We start from the raw sequence: 23465 nt of genomic DNA, 5'->3' as shown, positions 1-23465 counted from the left end.
GTGCGCCTACTGGCCACCCTGACTAGACTGGCGCTGGTTTAGACTTCCAAAACGGGAAACCATGACAAAAAAAGGCAGAGAAAAGTTTCTAGACCAAAGAATATTAATTAGGACAACTTAAATGCAATGCATCATCCTTGATTTGACCCTAAATGGTAGAAAACAGCCATAAAGAATATTTTGGGGATAATTAAGAAAATTTGAATGTATGATAATTAGAAATACTGTATCAATATTAAATTTCTTGGAGGTATAATGGTATCATGGTTATATAAGATTACCAATTTTAAATACTGAATAACCCTGTAAGACCTAAATAAATAGTTCAAAACTTTAATGTCTTGATTGACACCTGACAGAAAAAAAGGGACATTTAAAAATAACAGCTTTTCATATTTTATCCATAACATTTGCACAAAAACTGAGTTTTTATTTCTTAAAACTTCATTTTTTCCTGTCTATTTCCTATCTGAGGCCAAAACACTCATACCACAGCTGATGTGTAAAGGAGTAAGCCTGCAGCTAGGCAACAAGACTGTTGTGCTCCTAAGACTTTTTAATGCAAATATCCTTAGTAATAAAGGGAAAAAATACAAAGATATAAACACAATGGTTTACAAGTTAAATGATTTCCAAAACTGTCCAAAAGATGTAACAACCCTGACATAAACGATATGTTCATACTTCCTAATTGGACATTACAATTTCAAATTACAGGTCTATTTTAAATAAACAGTAATTGAACTTGCCTAAATTAATGCTGGTATCACATTATTGATGCTTTCTGACACCCCTCCAATCTCCCACTACACACACATATACAAACAATCTCTCATTTTTATTGGACTATAGCATCTCTTCATTCGGCATGATATAGAGAGGACTTGTAGCTCCATGACACAGATCTGTTTTAATATGCCAGTTATACCTTGTTTAAGATATTAGCTTTGGCTGGACGCAGTGGCTCATGCCTGTAATCCCAACACTTTGGGAGGCCGAGGCGGATGGATCACCTCAGGTCAAGAGTTCGAGACCAGCCTGGCCAACATGGTGAAACCTTGTCTCTACTAAAAATACAAAAATTAGCCGGGCATGGTGGCGGGTGCCTGTAATCTCAGCTACTGGGGAGGCTGAGGCAGGAGAATGGCTTGAACCCTGGAGGCGGAGGTTGCAGTGAGCCGAGATCGTGCCACTGCACTCCAGCCTGAGTGACTCTGCCTCAAAACAAACAAACAAAAAATTAGCTTTAACTTGAGGTAACTTTTTAAAAAATTCATTCCTTGATATGCCAGTGCAGTAACTTTATAAACAGAGAAATTAAAAACTATATATATCTCTTAGTATGTAGGATTTACCTATTTGTATAAAAAAATCTGATACCACGAAGTGCTGTTTCCAAAGTTTGCTTCCTTCTTGAATAGCTCTCAAATTAAAAATGCTGCATTCTAACTATTCGTACTCTGTAGTTTCCACACACTATCCTTTAGATTCTTAGTCTTCATGTTGCTATTTGGAATAAGTTACTCTTAAAACCTAGAATACCACATGTGATACTAAAGTCAAACTTGATTCTAAAACAAAATCAGTAACTAGACTTTTTTTTAAAAAAGTGCCAGAAAAGAGGGCCTACATTTAAAATGTAAAACCACAGGAAGTGAGTGGCAGCAAAAGGAGTTCAATATATAATGGCGATAATTAAAACTTGTAAGTCATTTTACATAACTGTCAAAAAGTGAAAAAGAAATTTCCAATGCATACTTCACTTTTGGGGAAAAAAGTATAAAGCTAGTATTTTTAAATGGCTATTAAAATAGTTCAGAAAGCAGATTAAGAAAACGTGGCAAAGAAAATTAGGAGAAATTTAGGAAAAATGGCTTATGATGGAGGCTTAACACACAGATGTACATATACAGACAAAACTCAATAGTCAGCTAATAAATTTAATTTGAAAGCTCTTATTTAAAAGCATTCTAAACCAATAAGAGATAGAACATGAAAACATAGTTATATTTCATTTTAACCAAATAATGACATGTACAAGATATTATATATTATGATTTCACTTTTCAGTCTACATACATAGCCTTTTGGAATATCTGTGTCTTCACCGCTTCCAGGGTCATTTTCTAAGTGCTGCTTGATTTTTTCTTCTAATCCCACAGCATCTGCTCCTTGATATTGATCAATTCTCACTTTGTTTCGAAAAAACAAAAATGTAGGTGTTGCTGATATATTGTTGGTGGCAGCTGTTCCCTAGAATTGGCAAGTTGGACAGTGTTATGAATTAAATCTTAAACCACTTTGAATATTCATTCTACACCTTTATGGAAGTTAAATATCATAAGCATAAACTAAAAACATGTAAAATACTGCATTTTTTGTTATTTAAGGACAAAACAGACCTATCCTAAGAGAGTTCCCCTTTGGGCATAGCTACATTACCTTTACACACACAATAAAGAACATTCCCTATACTTTTATCATTTTTACTGTTAAATACATCATCTAGTAGAAAAATTAGCTTCCAATGCAGAAATTCTGCTTTACTCCAAACGGTCTTTTATAATTATATTATTTCTCAAAAAGAATAACCAAGAAGGGTACTGATAAAGTCAACACAAACCACTGCTACTAGAAAAAAGTGCATGTCTGAAAACCGGTAGCCAATCTGCCTATGAAAAAGAGGTAATGTATTTTGCACTGCCACCGTCACCCAATTTTCACTCTTACAGAAATGACTTTCGGTCACCCATCGAACACATTCTAACAGCTATCTTTTTAAATTCTGTGCTAGCTTCACAATCGTATAAGACTATAACTACTGAATGGAAATTACCTAATACCCACTGAGTATCCCAGTTTAAACTTTTCATGACAAATATAAAGGAAACAGTAAAGCAAATATGGCACCTTACATATTCAAATATTATGAAAATCATTACTATGCTTTTTAAAGAAAAAGAACATAAAGATAACATAGGAATGTCTTCTCAAAGCCTCTAGGTGAAAAAACTATGATCTTTCAGGAAAGTGCTGCCCAAAACAATGGATATGTAGTGCATGTGAGCTATACATGCAATTTTAAATTTTCTATTAACTATAATAAAAAAGTAAAATAAGTAAAATCAAGTTTAATATTATAGCAAACCTAATACATGCATTTTCAATCTAATCAACCTAAAAGACAATGCAGTATTTTACATTTTTAAAATACTAAGTCTTTAAAATCTGATCTGTATTTTATACATTCAGTACATCTCAATATGAATTTCCACAGTTAAAGTGCTCAGTAACCACATGTAGCCAGTGGTTACAATACCTGACAGAACAGCTCCAGGAGAAAGCACTTTCATTTCAGAAATAGTGATTAAATCAGGGGCCAAAGATACAGTGCAATAACACGCAACTAAGTGCTGAAACATAAATGTGTATAACGTAGGGTTTTCAACAAATTCCCAAAGTAACTACACACTACGTAATATTCTAAAATTTTTTCCACACTCAGAAATTTAACAAAGATAAAGCTGCAGAGCTATAGAGTTGTTCCTTAGAACTAAACACTCTATTTTTTAGTGTTGGAAGGAGCCTTCCATTTGTTTTTCTCCTTAACAATTCCCCACATTTCTGCATATACAAATACAGAACTGTCACATACCATCCCAACTAAGTAATCAGGGCAATTCACCTACAACACTGTGGCTCAATCAACAGTAATCATCCATTTTAAAAAGTTCCTGCTCAGTGTGTCGATTTGGAGATAAGATTACCAACTGATCAATTCAAACTACAACCAAGAACTCCTTGCCACTGTTATATAATGCCAATGCCTTGGGGGTAGAAGATACAATTCTAGGTTTGCAAAACATAAGGAAATGTACTACACAGAACTGCTGGGTGACATATTAACAACATCAAATTAATTTTATATCAGAAGGTGATTAATACAAACCTGAAGCAATTAATAATGTGCTACTCTTCTTAACTAACGCAGCCATAATGACATCTGTAATAATGACATCAACATAACATCTTCCTATCTTCAAAGGAATAAGTACTATGTGCATCAAGAGATAAATGAAGAATATTAATGTTGGATTTCAAATTTATTCAAAAGTAAATTAAAAAGAAAAAAAAGATTCCTTTCCCTTACCTGACATTGATGTACATCGACTTCCAAGAAAACAGCCTGTGGATATTTATTACTCATTGAACTGAATGCTGGGGCAATCCTCAAACATGGCCCGCACCTGTTAGAAAAGGAAAAGGAACACTAAGTAAAATAACACTAAAGATTGTAATTCTAAATCACTTGTCAATTAAACATAAAATAGAACAAACACTGATATTGCTGGCTTTTGACTATCTGGCTTTTTGTTTGTTTTTTGATGGAGTCTCACCCTGTCTGTTTTTTGTTTGTTTTTAGATGGAGTCTCACCCAGCCTGGAATGGAATAGGGCGATCTCTGCTCACTGTAACCTCCTCCTCCCAGGTTGATTCTCCTGCCTCAATCTCACCAGTAGCTGGGATTACAGGTGCCCACCACCACGCCCAGCTAATTTTTATATTTTTAATAGAGACAGGGTTTCACTGGATTGGCCAGGCTGGTCTCGAACTGACCTCAGGTGATCCGCCTGCCTCAGCCTCCCAAAGTGATGGGAGGATTACAGGCGTGAGCCACTGCACCTGATTTTTTTTTTTTTTTTTTTTTGGAGACAGGGTCTCATTCTGTAACCCAGGCCAGAGTACAGTGGCATGATCATGGCTCAGTGCAGTCTGTCTCAATCTTTCAAGCTCAAGTAATCCTCCCACCTCAGCCTTTCAGGTAGTTGCAACTACAGGTGCATGCCACCACACACAGCTACCAAGCTAATTTTTTTTTTCTTTTTTGAGGAGTAGGGTCTCACTATATTGCCCAGGCTGGTCTCAAACTCCTGGGTTCAAGTGATCCTCCTGCCTTGGGCCTCCCAAAGTGCAGACATTACAGGTACAAACCACAACCCTAGGCCTGATTCTCTGGTCTATTTGAATAAGTTATTTATATATACTTGTATCAATACTATACTGTCTTAATGAGCCTAGATGTTATATTTAGTCTTCATATCTAATAGTGTTAAGTCTTCCAGCTTTGTTCTCACTGAAAGAAATTAAAGAAAACCTAAATAAACAGAGGAATTTACTCTGCTTATGAATTTGCAAACTCAATATTGCCAAGATACCAATTTGATCTTTACAACTGATGTAAAATCTCAGCAGGTTTTTTTTGTAGAAATTAACAAATTTCAATTCTAAAAATTATACAGAAATACCAAGGACAGCCCAAGTTGTTTTGAGATTCTAATCTGAAAAAAAATATTACCTTAAGAACTATCATAAACCTTTATTAAGAGAATACAGTACTTGTACGAGAATAAGCAAACTGATCAAATCAGTTTTATTTTTAAAGAAGAGTCTAGAAACAGACCCATCTCACATACAGTACACTCTGATGTCTGAAAAACTTGATGCAGCATTGCAGTGGGAAAAGGATGGTTTTTTCAATAAATACTGCTAGATCAACTATATACTCATACAGGAAAAGCAATGAATTTCAACACACCATACACAAAAACGAATATCAGATGGGTTGTAGATCTAAATGTAAAAGGTGAAACAATGAGGGTTTTAGGAAAAAATACAGGAAGATACTTTCAAAACCTCAAACTAAGCAATGATTTCTCATACAGAAGTACTTAAAAAAAAAAAAGGATTGACAGATTGGACTATATTTGATAAACTGGAAGATTAAAACCTTTTAGTCATCAAAAAGAGACTAGGAAAAAGTATTTGCAAAACATATCAAACAAAGGACTTACACTTCTAATATGTGAAGAACTCCTACAAAACAAGGACAAGACGGAACCCCAAAAGAAAAAGAACGAACTTTTGAATAGGTACTTGACAAATGAGATTATCCAAACAGTCAATAAATAAAGTCAAAAACTTTCTATAAATCAGGAAAGATGTTCTACTTCATTAGTCACCAGGGATACCCGGGAAATGCAGATTAAAACCAACTCCACAAAAATAGCTACAACAAGAATGAAGTATCGTCAAGAATGCAGAGCAACTAAACTTTTATATACTGTGACAGTGCAAGGTGGTATTAACCATTTTGGAGGGAAAAAAAACAAACTGCTAGAAATACACTAACCCATCAACATTCCTGGGGAATGCATCCAAGAGACATGTTTACCTTAGAGCATTTGAAAAAGTATTATTAGTAACAGTTCTAAGAGTCAAAAATTAGAAACAATGAAATTCTTATCAACAAAAGAATGGGTAAGCTAATTATAGTTATACAATGAAATACTACACAGTAATGAAAATAACTGGTGTAAAACCTCTTACAAAAACATGGATGAACCTCACAAATAACGTTGAGGAAAGAAAGCAACTACTAGCATATACTATATGACTATTTATATATAGTTCAAATACAGGCAAAACCAATCAATGGTATCAGAAATCAGGACAATGGTTACCTTAGTGAGTTACTGATAGAATAAGACTTCTGGAGGTTAGCAATGTTTTGTTTGTCTGGAGGCTGATTAAATAGGTGTGTTCAGTTCGTGAAAATTAATTGAACTATACATTTGTAATTGTGTGCCATGTATGTCTCAATAAAAGTTTGTAGAAATAAGAAAAATGTTGGATTTTTCATATAGAAATGTAAGAAAAAGCAAATTCTAAAGCACAAAATAAAAACAAATGTTAAAACTCAAGTTGTGATCAATTACACATTCTTAACATTTCAATCAGCATTTCACCTTGTGTTATCCTGAAGCCATACACCAAAAATCTAAGAAAATAATATTTACAGTGAACTAAAATTAGTCTTAAACTTTACAGATGGGAATATAAATCACTACACCATTTTTCAAAGGCCATTGATTGAACACAAGCCAAGACCCAATAATCTCCCTTCTAAAAGTCTATTCCACTTTAACAACACTTACTCTATTTCACAATAACATGTAGTAAAAGGAAGTTCAATGTAACATGCTTGTAATAGTGAAAGCTTAGAAAACAATTTAAACGGCAATCAATGGAAAACTAGTTTAAAAAGTTATGACAGGGGCCAGCTCACAACTATAATCCCAGCACTTTGGGAAGCCAGATGGGCGGACCACTTGAGTCCAGCAGTTAGAGATCAGCCTGGCCAACGTGGTGCAACTCCATCTCTACTAAAAATACAAAAATTAGCCAGGCATGGTGGCACATGCCTGTAATCCCAGCTACTCAGAAGGCTGAGGCAGGATAATCACTTGCACCTGGGGAAGTGGAGGTTGCAGTGAGCCAAGATCACACCACTGCACCCCAGCCTGATACTTTGTAGTGTTTGGGGGGCAAGAAATTCTCATTATAAAACTTTCTCTAGGATCACATTTCAAACCTATTTATATATGTAAATACATATTAAAAAGACAGAGACAGGCACAATGAACAGTTAGTATCCATAATTCTGTATCCTTTGCTTTTTTGTGATGAACAGGCATTTTCATTTTAAAATATTAAATGAGTTGAGAATAAAGAATTTAGTGTTAACTGCATTTACACAGGCATCACAAATTACAGAGGTATCCATGCTATAGTACAATATATCCATTCATGAAAACCACCCTCCTGCAAAAACACACACCAAAAAGAGAATTTATGGGAAAAATAAGTTTGTGGCAAACTACTTGAAACCCATGCAATTTTGTAACAAGATCACTAAGAAAGACAGTAACTAGACTGGGCACGATGACGGCTCATGCCTGTAATCTCAGCACTTTGGGAGGCCAAGGCAGGCAGATCACTTTGGGTTGGAAGTTCAAGACCAGCCTGGCCAACATGGTGAAACCCCGTCTCAACTAAAACTACAAAAATTAGCCGGGTGTGATAGCGGGCACCTGTAGTCCCAGCTATTCGGGAGGCTGAGGCAGGAGAATCACTTGAACCCGGAAGGTTATAGTTGAGCCAAGGTCACCAAGATCGTGCACGCCAGCCTGGGCAACAGAGAGAGACTCCATCTCGGGAGAAAAAAAAAAAAAGAGACAGTAACTAGGATTCAGGAAAAAGATGGACATCCCAGCATGTGGCTCAGAGCTGAAAGCTACCCTGGGGAATATTTGAAACGAACAAAATCAACTGGAAATGATGCTTACAGGTGTTGTGACAAATCAGACTGAAGTGGAGCTCTGCGCCAGTGGGGCTGCCATTAAAGAAAGAACAAGAGAAAATGCAACACTGAAAATAAACCCTTCTGGGGAACAAGCGCTAGGTGTACGCACTCTTATTTAACTTCATTAAGTTTCTTAAAATAAACAAGAAAGGGAATTTGCCTGTGTGGCTGACAGCTTTCTGCTTCCAGATGAAGGTTTTATTTCTATGTCTACTTTTCACTACCTAGGAATAAAATCACATAGGAACCAATACAACTTCCATATTACACTGACATCTCTCTATTCATCAATTATTGATGAGTTAACTGGTGTTACAGACATACATCTTGCAGTTGAAGAGACTATTAAAGTTATGGTTACTGTGCAAAAAACTGTTTCAAGACTTTATCTAGATTCTTTAATTTTAGTTAGCCATCATAGGTTGGAACTTTAGTCAAAAATCAAAATACATCAGCAGAAAAGCATAAATATATACGAAGGCACAAATATATACAGCAGCGCAATTTCACAAAACAATCATTCAAATGAATCGATCGTTTTCTTTTGTCTTTTTTTTGTTTGTTTTAAGGGTTTAACTCTGTCACCCAGGTTGAGTGCAGTGGCATAACCACGGCTCACTGCAGCCTCAATCCCTCAGGCTCAAGTGATCCTTCCACCTCAGCCTCCCAAGCAGCCGAGACTACACGCATGTGCCACCATACCCTGCTAATTTTTGATGTTTTGTAGACACAAGGTCTGTCTATGTTGCCCAGGCTGATCTTGAACTCCTAGACTCAAGTGATTCTCCCACCTCAGGACCCCAAAGTACTGGGATTACAAGTGTGAGCCACTGTGCCCAGCCAATTTATCATTTTACATAAGATGTTTGTCTACTTAACATGAGCAGTTGAGAGTAAACAAATTTCCATTAGCTGAGATCATGAACAAGTCACCTGATTTCTCTGTATACGATAAAAGGACTCTCCAAGAACTTTTCCCAGCTCTAAAATATTATGCACCCAGTATGCCTGAATTTCAGAATTACACCTTTTTCTCTTGCACACACCTTAATCTGACTAGCAGCCCTCTGCACAATCTAGGATTTCTTATTTCGTTGCAAAAGGTTCAAGAGATCACCTAGTCCAGACATTTAAAATGAAGAAAAAAAAAGTTATTTTTCTACTCTAAACCTTCTCTTTGAAAACTTATCTGCTTAATCCAATATACAAAATGTATATGTTAGAAGGATTCTGAGTTATGCTGTTTGAGAAAAAGAATACAGTAAGCTGCTTTCTACAATGTATAAAGAAATAAACCTAGCCAGGCGCAGTGGCTCACGCCTGTAATCCCAGCATTGTGGGGAGGCCAAGGCTGTTGGATCACCTGAGGTCAGGAGTTCGAGACCGGCCTGACCAACATGGTGAAACCCCATCTCTACTAAAAATACAAAATTAGCTAGGCCTAGTAACGCATGCCTGTAATCTCAGCTACTTGGGAGGCTGAGGCAGGAGAATCATTTGAACCTGGGAGGCAGAGGTCGCAGTGAGACGAGACTGAGCCACTGAACTCTAGCCTAGGCAATAAGAGTGAAACTCTGTCTCAAAAAAAAAAAAAAAGAAAAAAGAAACCCACAGAACTAAAACTTCAAAACAGACATAACCTAATATAATTAACCAATAAGTAAGAACTGAAGATCAGCAGATGACCTGCCCAACACCAAACATCCTAGCTGGCGGCAGGGCCATCACTAAAACAGGCAATTCCAAAATACAATCCAAGACCAGCTTTCTTTGAAAGAGCATTAGCTTCTTTTAAATACACTTTTTTCTACAGTCATAATATAATATAAATTCCATTTCATGAACCAGATGTCCTTCCCTATTTGCTACAGTAGCCAATGTCTTATCTTGAGCAACAACTTGTGTCAACACACACAACTGGTAAGTGGATAATAAAAATATGTTTTCTAAAGCCACGGTTAAAGGTTTTTTTTTTTTTTTTCTTTTTCTTTTTTCCTGCAGGGTAAAACTTTAAGCAATTTATACATGTGCTATATTTACTAATGGGCAGGCTTAATCACAACTGGTATTATTAATTACATAAAACAGCTAGCATTCATTGGGCAGTTACTATATGTTATGCATTCACAAACTCATGTCACCTCATTTAAGCTTTATGACTCCCAAGAACAACAAATTACGAAGCTAGAATTAGATCCCAGAACCCAACTCTTAACTGCTATGCTAAAAAGTCCAAAACAGTGTCCTAAACAGTGCCTTTCGTTGTTACTTCCAAATCAATTGCCAAGATTAAACTCTTGAAAGGTAGCCAAACTACATAACTGTATGATTCTATTTCTATAAAGTTCAAATACGGGCAAAACTGATCTGTAGTGTTAGAATTCAAGAATAGTAGGAAAGAAGTCTGGGACGGTGTGGGGATTCTGGGGTGCTGGTAATGATCTATTTCTTGCACGTTTTTGTATACTTGCACTTTAATAAAAAGTTAACATTTTAAAGCAACTCTGTTCTCCACGGCTTCGATATGCCCTCGTCTTACAGCTACTTACTTCACTTGCTAACGTTTTCTGCCTGGTTCCTACGGACTACTGGACCTGCTAACTCTGCACTTCAATTAACTACCTTCGGTCATCAGTTAATTCTGTAGTATGTAATTAACATATGTTTAATATATATTTAATTATTTGGTCAAGCTATCGTAACTATTAGAATTCAACATCCTAACATACACTGACATCTTTCTTAGATTGTAACAAACCCTAACAAACTACAAAGGCAGATCTGCTTTAAGAAAATTCAATGTCTCTCCAGCCTGGGCAACGTGACAAAACCTCATCTCTACAAAAAATTTAAAAATTAGCCAGGCACAGTGGTGCATGTCTGTAGTTCCGGCTACTGCTGCGGCTGAGTTGGGAGGATTGCTTGAGCCCAGGAGGTCGAGGCTGCAAGTGAGCCATGATCATATCACTGCAGCAACAGAGAAAGACTCTGTCTCAAAAAAAAAAAAAAAAAAAATGCAGTGCATGGTAAACATTACCTACAAAACTGATATACTCATCAATTCAAGATAAAAATATCACTGGCTGGGCGTGGTGGCTCACGCCTGTAATCCTAGCACATTTTTTTTTTTTTTATACTTTAAGTTTGAGGGTACATGTACATAACATGCAGGTTTGTTACATATGTATACTTGTGCCATGTTGGTGTGCTGCACCCATCAACTCGTCAGCACCCATCAACTCGTCATTTACATCAGGTATAACTCCCAACGCAATCCTTCCCCGCCCCCCGCCCCTCCCCCCCCGTGACAGGCCCCGGTGGGTGATGTTCCCCTTCCCGAGTCCAAGTGATCTCATTGTTCAGTTCCCACCTATGAGTGAGAACATGCAGTGTTTGGTTTTCTGTTCTTGCGATAGTTTGCTGAGAATGATGGTTTCCACCTGCATCCATGTCCCTACAAAGGACACAAACTCATCCTTTTTTATGGCTGCATAGTATTCCATGGTGTATATGTGCCAAATTTTCTTAATCCAGTCTGTCACTGATGGACGTTTGGGTTGATTCCAAGTCTTTGCTATTGTGAATAGTGCCGCAATAAACATATGTGTGCATGTGTCTTTATAGTAGCATGATTTATAATCCTTTGGGTATATACCCAGTAATGGGATGGCTGGGTCATATGGTACTTAAGTCAAAAGAACAAAGCTGGAGGCATCACGCTACCTGACTTCAAACTATACTACAAGGCTACAGTAACCAAAACAGCATGGTACTGGTACCAAAACAGAGATATAGACCAATGGAACAGAACAGAGTCCTCAGAAATAATACCACACATCTACAGCTATCTGACCTTTGAAAAACCTGAGAAAAACAAGAAATGGGGAAAGGATTCCCTATTTAATAAATGGTGCTGGGAAAATTGGCTAGCCATAAGTAGAAAGCTGAAACTGGATCCTTTCCTTACTCCTTATACGAAAAATTAATTCAAGATGGATTAGAGACTTAAATGTTAGACCTAATACCATAAAAACCATAGAAGAAAACCTAGGTAATACCATTCAGGACATAGGCATGGGCAAGGACTTCATGTCTAAAACACCAAAAGCAACGGCAACAAAAGCCAAAATTGACAAATGGGATCTAATTAAACTAAAGAGCTTCTGCACAGCAAAAGAAACTACCATCAGAGTGAACAGGCAACCTACAGAATGGGAGAAAATTTTTGCAATCTACTCATCTGACAAAGGGCTAATATCCAGAACCTACAAAGAACTCAAACAAATTTACAAGAAAAAAACAAACCACCCCATCAAAAAGTGAGCAAAGGATATGAACAGACATTTCTCAAAAGAAGACATTCATACAGCCAACAGACACATGAAAAAATGCTCATCATCACTGGCCATCAGAGAAATGCAAATCAAAACCACAATGAGATACCATCTCACGCCAGTTAGAATGGCGATCATTAAAAAGTCAGGAAACAACAGGTGCTGGAGAGGATGTGGAGACATAGGAACACTTTTACACTGTTGGTGAGACTGTAAACTAGTTCAACCATTATGGAAAACAGTATGGCGATTCCTCAAGGATCTAGAACTAGAAGTACCATATAATCCTAGCACTTTGAGAGGTCAAGGCGGGCAGATCACGAGGTCAGGAGTTTGAGACCAGCCTGACCAACATGGTGAAACCCTATCTCTACTAAAAAGACAAAAATTAGCCGGGTGTGGTGGTGCGCACCTGTAATCCCAGCTCCTCAGGAGGCGGAGGCAGGAGAATTGCTTTAACCTGGGAGGCGGAGGTTGCAGTGAGCTGAGATCATGCCACTGCACTCCAGCCTGGATGACAGAGCAAGACTCCATCTCAAAGAAAAACAAAAAAACAAAAAAACATTCACACTGTTTAATGGGGTGGGGGCGGGGAGACTGGGACGATGGATGACACAATGTATATTCTTTCAACTGTTTAGTAACAACAAAACTGGTACTACTTATAACCACTAAAATGTGTCTGGGCATAAGTAACAATTTGGAGACACCTGTTTAAAAATGTTACCAAAAAGAGTATCAGAGAGTGAACTGAATTGCAGGCAGAGGTGTAAATTATTCAAGGAAAGGCATATCAAAAATTGTCAGGCTCTGTGCGGATACACAGAGATGAACGTGCATTTCTTTTCTCCTTAGGCTGGAAACATCAAGAACAGCACTTTATAATTCAAACAATGCATTTATTAATGGGACCTCAAACAAGTTATTTAACTTCTCTGTGACTCAATGTCCTCAACTGTAAAACAGGGACAGTTGTTAGGGCTATTCTGAGGAACGAATGAGTCAATATAAGAGCTTAAACAAGTTCCTTACACAGACTAAGGAATATGTAAGCATTGACTGTTTTAATCCATAAAAAATACTCTGGGAAAAGGGTGCTAACCATTCAATGAGGAAAAGACAGTGTTTTTGATAAACGGTGTTGGAAAAATTGGATATCCATATGCCAAAAAATGAATTGGACCCTAACTTCATGACATATACCAAAATTAACTCAAAATGGATCAAGGACCTAAACTTAAGAGCTGAAACTATAAAACTCCTAGATGAAAAGATAGGGAGACAGCTTCATGACTTTGAATCTTGCAATGATTTCTTGAATATGACACCAAAAGCACAGGCAACAAAAGTATAGATAAACTGTACTTCATCAAAATTTAAAACTCATGCATCAAAGGATACCATCAAGAAAAAGACAACCCACAGAATGTGACAAAGTATTTGCAAATTAAATATTAACATCCAGAATATACAAAGAACTCCTGCAACTCAACCCAGAAACAAACCACTCAATTCAAAAATGAGCACAGAAGGCCTGGCGCAGTGACTCACACCTGTAACGCCAGCACTTTGGGACGCTGAAGTGGGAGGGTCGCTTGGAGCCAGGATTAAGACCAGTCTGGGCAACAAAGTGAGACCTAGTCTCTAAAACAAAAAATAAACTAGCGGGCAGGGTGGCATGTGTCTGTAGTCCCATTTACTTGAGAGGCTGATGCGGGAGGATTGCTCAAGGCCAGGAATTCAATGCTGCAGTGAGTCATCATCTCAAAACTGCACTCCAGTCTGGGCAACAGAGCAAGACCCTGTCTCTAACAAATGAGAAAAAAGAAAAGCAAGCAGGCAAGCAAGCAGAGATCCATGTATAGTAATGTCCCATAGCAGCATTATCCACAACAGCCAAAGGAAGACACAACTGGAATGTCCACCAAAAAATGAATGTGTAAACAAAATTTGCCATATACATAAATGGATTATGTCATGCAGTTATAAAGAAGAATGAAATTCTGAGACATACTAAAGACATGGATGAACCCTGAAAACACTATGCTATGTGAAGTCAAAAAACAAAAGGACAAATGTTATGATTTCATTTATATTAGGTGCTCCAAATCGACAAATTCATAGAGACAGAAAGCAGAACAGAAGTTACCAAGGAGGTAGATAGGGAGAGGCAAATTACTGCTTAATGGGTACAGTTTTGTCCCTTTGGAGAAGTAAGGATGGGGAGTTACCCTTTAATGGATGTAGAATTTCTGTCTAAAGTTCTAGGAAATAGTGGTGATGGTGGCACAACATTGTAAATGTATAGTCAAGTCTGGGTATCCAGGGGATTCGTTTCAGGACCTCCAGCGAGACACTAAATCACAGATGCTCAAGGGCCTGATAGAAAATGGCATAGTATCTGCACATAACCTACGTCCATTCTCCCATATACTTTAAATCATCTCCAGGTTACTTATAATACCTAATGTAAATGCTATGTAAATAGTTTTTATACTGTATTTAGAAAATAATGACAAGAAAAAAAGTATGTACAAGATCAGCACAAATATAATTTTTTTCCCTAATATTTTCTATCCCCATTTGGTTCAGTCCATGGACAGAGGGCTGACTGTCCTTAATGCCAATGAGTTATACTCTTACAAATGGCTAAATGGTCAATTTTATGTTATATATATTTTATCATAAGGCACTAAAGATTCTTACGCAGGAAAACAATCTATGTATCATTTTAGTAAAATTTAGACTGAGAGTGGATAAAGCATAGAAGTTAAAAAAAAAAAAAAAAAAGAAAAAAGGTTTAAAAGAGCGCTGGAAAGGAAATGAAATAGATGCTGGAGAAACTATGCCCTCAGTCTAAACTGGGACGTATTAACTTTGATCTAAGAAGTTTCTTACAAGATTTTACTGAATACAGTTCTTTCTGAGTCTAATACTGATCCCTCATATATATAAATCTGGGGTCCTATTGACAATGAATTTAGACAGGATGTATTAATGACCAATAAGTTCGAGGAATATTAAAGGTAAATACAATACTCTTACCAGATTTGTAAACGTAATATAAATATGCTTTTGAACTTATTCCAATTCAAACATTAATATTCCCTCAGTTTTTACAAAGAAAAATAATTTTAATTCCACTAAAATACCTTTTCAAAATTAATAGATCTTTACCAATCAATTTCTGCAGTTATGCTTATGCTTAAATGACATATTGATAGAAAAAACCTTCCTTCGCAGCAATGTTTCCCCACTTTTCTCACTTCAATCAATCTTTATTATTCTATTATCTCTCCCACTGCTATAGTAAGTGGGAAAAACGATATATCACTGAGGAATAAAAGTTTAAAAGCTTCGACTGGTCAGAATTAGAAAAGTGAACTAAAAGTGAGGTGAGGTTCCTTATTGAAATTATATCTTCCCTTTTCCACTGTGGCCTCGATACTTCATGTACTACAGGTACTCCCCTATTATTAAGAATACAGACATTACAAAATTGCTAAAAATGAGAAGACACATTTATAGAATTCTAACATTCCTTTTAGGTATTTTAATATATATTACATCACTTATCCTTTTAAATTTAGTAAAAGCAAAATTCTGTAATCATATGGGTACTCTAGTCCACCATATGAAATGTAAGGTACTATCCTTTTTCAATTCAGTGTGAGAGACTGGTCCAAAAATAAGTCTTGTTTTCATACGTATCTGCATCCATTCCCTAAAACGATGTAATCCTAACGTCACCATTTACATACTCAACATTTAGTAAACCATGTACTAGAAACTTTTGTATTTTTGCTCTGAAATTCAAAATGGAATTTTGTGTTTATATAGTTATTTGGACAGGAAAGTGTGTTACATAAACAGTGATACCAGTAGTAGACTGCTCCAAGTTAGATGTATAAATAACGCCAAGGGGTCAAGGAAAATAAAGCGGAGACCTCTAATACTTCTAACTAAATACTATCAACATACACAAGGAGAGATCTGTGAAACACACACACACACGCTGAAATCTTGGTTCTCAACGCCGAGTTCCAACACGTCATTCTTACATAGGAACACACACATCCACTATAAAAGGTCCACCTGTTCTGCGACCTATAATTTTGTCAATATTTACCAAAGACAGTTAACATTTTTCAAGATCTCTGTCCTCTTAGTGAAAAAACACAGCCTGGTCAAACTAAGACACCCGGCCAACTGGCCACCTGAAATATATTATACATATACTATCGTGTGTGACCAGTTGCAATCGCATACATAGGGAAGCCTAAGCTACAACTTAGTGGCCGAACGAGGAAGAAAAAATTTTAACTAATTTAAAAAGCACCCTAACCCAACGTTAACTTAGTTCAAAATGCATTAGCAGAAATTTAGGACTAAGAGCTACGCATATTAGTTGGATCGCCCCATTTGAATCTTCAAAGGCTTTAGAGATGTAGGTGGTGAAGAGAAGCAAAGTGTTCGGTAAATTAAGCTTTTGGAGCTCTGGATATGCAAATGACAGCTGGCTCCGCAGAAAGAAGGGGTCAGGCTCAGGCAAGGGTGGCTGCGGTGACTCCCACAGGCTGAAAGGAATAGGGGCGGGCCACCCCAAGTGCAGAGTTTGTAAGAGGATTGAAAAGGGGCAGGTGAGGAATCTACTGAGCTGGAGAAGCCGGGCAGTCAGGCCTCCGAGCCTGTCTAGGACACCCTGTGCATAAATGGGGGTTCACACCCGAGAAATGAGGCCTAATTCCGGCAGCTCCTGGGGCTGTGGCCACTGCCGGACATTCCGGGGCAGCAGACGGCTAGGAAACCTGGACCAACAAAGAGTGAAAGGAAAGCAAGAAAGGACAGACGGGGACCCACAGGGCTTGAGCCTGGCCTCACCCTCTCATGGTGAACTTGACCACGGCGAGTCTGGAGCCCGCGCCGCTCAGCTCTGGCTGGAAATCCGGGTCGCTCCCGACGGGCTTCACCCCCACCATCCTCACAGAGAGCCCGGCAGGGTGGCCGCGACGCCACTGGCTTCGAAACTGAAGGAGAAGACGATCTGGGAGAGGAAGCAGAGACGCTCAGGAAGGCCGAGGCCTGGACAGAAGAGGCGGCGACCGCGGCGTCTTCTCCCGGGACTCTCAGTGCCGAGTCACGCCAGGGAGCGGAGCGGCCCAGGGGGCGGGGAGGGATGGGGGAGGGGAGAGGAGAAGGAAGAGAAGCCTTGCGGCACCCAGCAGCCACCGCGCGGTAGGGCCGCCGGCGTGACGCCATTTCCGCGTCGTCCGCTTTGGCCTTCACCGCCCAATCCCAAAACGCAAAGCGTAGTCCCACCCCCGACTGAGTAGCCGCGCGCTACCTTGAGCGGCGCAGGCGCAGAGGCAGACGTGTAGAGGTCACGTGCGCAGGCGCAGACTGAGACTTAAAACTTTGCATATTCCTCCGCGTGTCCCAGATCTGAGACTTTCACCGAGGAGGTGTTTGAGTTGTAACAGTGAAGAGGAAACTCGTTTTACTCCGGGGTTCTTAGCTGCTGTCCAAGGCACCCACTGGAAGTACTTTGAAGATACTGCTGTATTGTATTCGGGGCAGGTCTACACAGAAGACAAAATAAGGTTTAGGAATATTTATTAACAGACTTCATTACATATGGGGCGCTTTCTGTGCAATCATTCAGAAAGTATCGTGCACCTGTCTTTAGGTTTTGACCAAAAAGATGAAGACACTACTCCTCCTTTAGGAAGTTCACGGTCTAGTGACTGACGCTAACAATAATTTGAATAGGAAGCGGAGGAGACTAACGAGATGGAAGGGTGGGGCAGCGTAAACTTACTAGGAATCTGACTCCTGGATTGAATCTTGAAAGAGAAGCAAGGGTTAGATGGATGGTGAGAAAGAATATTCCAGGCAAGGGGACTACCAGGTGCAAATTCTTGGGTTGAGAGGGTGAATAAGAATAGCTAATATTTACCACATGATGTACCGGGCAAGAGATAAGCTCTTTATATGTGTACTAGCTCATTTAATCCCTGTGAAGTAGGTTCTGTGATTTCAAGTCAAGGCAGGCTAACGCCAGTGTTCTCTTTTAAATATTAGGCTAGGTGGCAAATTATTTGTCTTTGAATTTAGCTGGGGAGATGAAATTGGAGGGAAGGCCGAGGTCAGATAATGACTAGCTGAGGAATTTGGATTTTGTCGGGATGAGAATGGCAAAAAAATTTGAGGGCAATTTTGCGATTACCAGTGTCGTGAAACTCCCGTCTCTACCAAAAATACAAAAAATTAGCCGGGCGTTGTGGCGCGCACCTGTGGTCTCAGCTACTCGGAAGGCTGAGGTAGGAGAATTCCTTGAGCTGGGGAGGTCAAGGCTGCAGGGAATCATGATTGAGCCACCGGACTCCAGCCTGGGCGACAGAGCCAGACCCTATCTCAGAAAAAGAAAAGAAAAAAGAAGAAAAATATGTCTTTAGAAAAGCCCTCAGGTAGCAGCAAGGAGAATGGAAGGCAGTGAGATCCATTTAGGAGGATACTGTGGTGATCCAGGAACTAAATTATGAAAGTATCTGCAGTAGAAATGAAGAGGAAAGGACATGTTTGAGAAACAATTCTTGGGCCAATTTAGTGAGATGACAGAGGAGTTTAAGAAACTCAAACATTTCTATCGTGTAGCTTTTTAAAAATGAGTTAAAATGCCTGTAGGACGTCCAAGTGAGAGATACAGTAGATCGTGAGAAGGAGATCGTGAGAAGGATGAGCCTGGAACTAAAGAAAAAGGACTAGGATGACATTACAGATTTGAGAGTCATCAGATTGGGTGATAGTTGAAGCCCAGGAAATGTGAAAAGAGAAAGCTAAAGGTGTTGCAGAAACATACTAAAATAAATAATTCTTAACCCAGCCACACCAGAGGCACAGTAATTACATTTCTTTTTCATGTGATATCAGCACATTGTAATGGTTTTAATAGATAGAAGTCCCCATAATAAACATTTGTGTTTTTTTTGTTTTGTGTTTGTTTTTTTTGAGACGGAGTCTCACTCTGTCACTCAGACTGGAGTGCAGTGGCACGATCTCGGCCCACCACAACCTCCGCCTCCTGGGTTCAAGCGATTCTCCTATCTCAGCCCGCCCTGGGTAGCTGGGATTACAGGCACACACCACCATGCCTGGTTCCTTTTTTGTATTTTTAGTAGAGACAGGGTTTCACCACGTTAGCCAGGGTGGTCTCAAACTCCTGACCTAAGGTGATCCGCGCGCCTCGGCCTCCCATAGTGCTTGGATTATGGCCACGCACAGACTAACCTCTCAGAACCTCAGCTTCCTTGTCTATGAGCCTTGGATTAGTAACACCTGCTTTCTAGGATTGTGATGGTAAAAGGTTATATTGGATGATGTTTATAAAGAACCAAATCATAAGATACTTGATAAATGTTTATAAACAATGGTGTATATTCAGCTCATCAGCTAGGGTTGCTGTAACAACTCAGTCTTTGGCTATAACAATACCAACAATTTGGTATTGTTATAGCCAAAGACTGAGTGACTTTAACAGAAGAAATGTATTTCTCACAGTTCTGGAGACTGGGAATCCAAGATCCAAGTGCTGCTGGTATTGGTTTCTTCTAAGGCCTCCCTCACTTTTAAATGGCTGCCTTCTCACTGTGTCTTCACATGGCCTTTTCTCTGTGCACACATGCACATGCACATACAGTACTAATCTGTTTCTCTTCCTTACAAGGACACCAGTCCTATTAGATTAAGGATCCACTCTGATGATGTCACTTAACTTTAATTACCTCCTTAAAGGTCCTGTCTCCACATAGAGTCATGTTGGGGGTTGGGGCTTCAACCTATGAATTTGAGTGGGGTGAAGGAGCATAGTTTATCCAGAACAGATGGATTATTATTATTTCCAACTGTCCTTGTGGTTTTGCCTAAGAAGCAAGTAGAAGTGGTCTCCACTACAGCAGCTATAGTAGATATGAAGGGAGGAACAGGGCTTATGAAAGCAAGATAGATTATAGATTCTTGAGAAGCAACATGAAAAGAGGCATTGTAAAAGTTAGCTCTGATAGGGACAACATGTGTCCCTCCAGATCTACTCTCTACCTTTCTTCATTCTGCTCTCAGCCCTAGGAACCTGCCTACATGGACTGCATCAATAGGATCCTCTGTTGGAGCTTATTGAAGAGATTGGAGGGTAGAAGACAATGACATTCAGTTAGTAATTCCCTTAGCTCCCTTCCTGCTGTGTTGCCACAGGTTGTCTGTGTCTCCACCAAATGCCACAGCTCTTGTCATACCATTACCCTCTTTGGGTTCCGGCAAACACTGTCTTCTATTGTCTCTTTAGACATGGAAGTAGAAATCACTCCTAGCTGTTGGTAGCACCCGGATACCAACAGAGGAACTCTGGGCCAGTCACCTAGTGTAAGGAAAATGGACGTGACTTGGTCAAGAATAGGCCGAGGTAAACATACGGTGTGACTCAGTGAGTTTGGAGCACAGGCGCATAACTCCACTTGTTATGTAATCACAGCTATGTAGCTATAACATGGGAAGGCTCATCACCTGGTTTGGAGCCACTATTGTTTGTAAAAGGTATAACTGCCCTGCTGACGCTGTACATACAGCAAGGCATGACTTGGCTCATGCCCAAAGAGAATTAAGCTGCTGACCCTGTAAGGCAGAGCTGGCCTTGCAGACCAGGAAATGCAGCTGCGGGTGTCGGAGTGGCAGAGCTGGAGCAGGCAGCTGAGACAGAGACACACAGTTTAAAAGAGCTGCTGAGTAAAACCATCTTTCACCTGCCTAGGGCCTCCCCAGTGTTCTTTCAGCTATCTGCCACCCATCCACCCACTCCCTTCAGACCTCAGCATGGGCTGGAACCGGACACTGGGTGTGACAGCCTGTTGATGCTACCTAGACCGGACTAGACAAGATAGTACTGAATTGGACACTTCACATTAAGAGCAGAGACACTTGCCACTGTAATGTCAAGGCAGGCACCCATAGGGAACAGGTACCTGGAAGTCATAATTCCTAGATGGACTTCCCAGGCTTATAGCATGAACTATCTCTAGCCACCTAGCACTAGCCTAATTGGTAAGCCCAGATACCACTAGCTAATGGACAACATCCAGAAACTTCACTCTCCTAATACCAATAAGGACCCTTTGGTTTAAAAAGAACCACCCTTCCCACCCAGAGCATAATTGTGTGATGAATCTAGTCCCCTTCTTTACAGTTAAACTTTTCTACTCACTGCTCAATCCTTGATGTCATTATCTTTATTTTCTCTTTAGCAACACCATTGCTTTTTTTGTTTGTTTGTTTTTTGCGACAGAGCCTCTCTCCTTTTGTCACCCAGGCTGGAGTGCAGTGGTATGATATTGGCCCACTGCAACCTCTGCCTCAGCCTCGTGAGTAGCTGGGATTACAGGCGCCCACCAGCACACCCGGCTAATTTTTATATTTTTAGTAGAGATGGGGTTTTATCATGTTGGCCAGGCTGGTCTTCAGCTCCTGACCTCAACTGATGAGCCCGCCATGGCTTCCCAAAATGCTGGGGATTACAGGCATGAGCCACTGTGCCCAGCCCACCATTGCTTTTTTGATTTTCCTAAACCCTATCTACATGTTTGTTAATACTCCTCTTACCAAATTTATCCTCAATTACCCATTTTGAATATGCTTTTTCCTATTGTGACTCTGCCTTATATAAAAATTTAAGAATTGTTTAACACCAGAGAAATTGGAGGTTAGAGGATTAACATAGCAGGCTAGAGATAAATATATGAGAGTTTCCAGCATAGCAGTCATAGATGATACCGCTAAAGTAGATCATAAGGAAGTATACAGAAAAGCAAAGAGTTATAACAGAAATTTAAAGACAACTGCAAATAGGGAGTAAAATGAGAAAAGTTAACAGAGAAGCAGAGAATCAGGAGGACTATTACAAAAGTAAAGTGTCAAAGACCAGAAGGATGAAGGCTGTGACATGCCTTTGAATGTAGCACGGGAGTCACTGGTTTTTATCTGAACAGCCAGCACAGTTCAATGAATTAAGACTGGAATCAGTTCACTGACAACCACAACAAATTCTTTAGGACCTCCGCGTGGCAGGCACTATGCCATAGCCTCAGAAGTTAAAGATGATTATTACATGTTCCTGTCCTTCAGAGTATACACTTTTGTGATAGCTCCATGTCGAGGGGTATGGGCTAAAATGAAAGGCATAGACATGTGATCAACCCATAGTTGTTATATATATATATGTATATATATATTTACTCACCATGTATATATATGATTGAATGATGTGTGTGCAATTTTCAAAATCTAAGCATACAACTAGACAAGAGTTTGGAAATTATGAAGCAGGCTTTCCTCATATATATGTATATACATATATATTGAGTAAATATACTTACATAAAATTTAGCATTTTAACTTTTTCTTTTTTGAGACAGGGCTTCACTTCATCACCCAGGCTGGAGTGCAGTGGCGTGCTCATGGCTCACTGCAGCTTCAACCTCCTGAGCTCAAGTGGTCCACTTGCCTCAGCCCCTCATGTAGTTGGCCTGACAGGTTCATCCTACCACGCTGAGCAATTTTTTTATTTTTTGTGTGGAGACGAGATCTCACTTTGTTGCCCAGGCTGGTCTTGAGCTCAACTCATTCTCCTGCCTCAGCCCTGCAAAGTGCTGGGATTACAGATATGAGTCATCGCACCTGGCCCATTTTAACCAGTTTTAAAGTGCACAGGTCAGTAGCATTAAGTGCACTCACTGCTATCCATTTCCAGAACCTTGTCATCATCCCAAACAGAAACTCTGTACACACTAAATAACTCCCCATTTTCCCATTTCCCCATCCCTGCTAGCCTCTATTCTACTTTCTATCTCTATGAATTTGCTTATTTTAGGCACCTCATATAAGTG

The 23465-nt window shown here is 39.3% G+C and overlaps 1 protein-coding gene across 1 annotated transcript in view; it reads right to left on the bottom strand.

The window, feature by feature from the left end:
• Positions 1-17735, bottom strand: part of TXNL1 (thioredoxin like 1) — a 37430-nt gene extending 19695 nt beyond the window's left edge. Inside the window, exons 1-3 of the mRNA XM_008013995.3 lie at positions 17419-17735; positions 4151-4247; positions 2080-2253 (exon numbers count right to left, since the gene is read on the bottom strand). Coding sequence (XP_008012186.1) covers positions 2080-2253; positions 4151-4247; positions 17419-17516 — 369 coding nt within the window. The 5' untranslated portion in view covers positions 17517-17735. The remainder of the gene's footprint in view (positions 1-2079; positions 2254-4150; positions 4248-17418) is intronic.
• Positions 17736-23465: the final 5730 nt, after the last annotated feature.

The sequence above is a fragment of the Chlorocebus sabaeus genome, chromosome 18 (genome assembly GCF_047675955.1).
Source record: "Chlorocebus sabaeus isolate Y175 chromosome 18, mChlSab1.0.hap1, whole genome shotgun sequence".
NCBI lineage: Eukaryota > Metazoa > Chordata > Mammalia > Primates > Cercopithecidae > Chlorocebus > Chlorocebus sabaeus.
The sequence above is the reverse complement of the archived record's forward strand: the minus strand, read 5'-3'. Positions and strand labels throughout refer to the sequence as shown.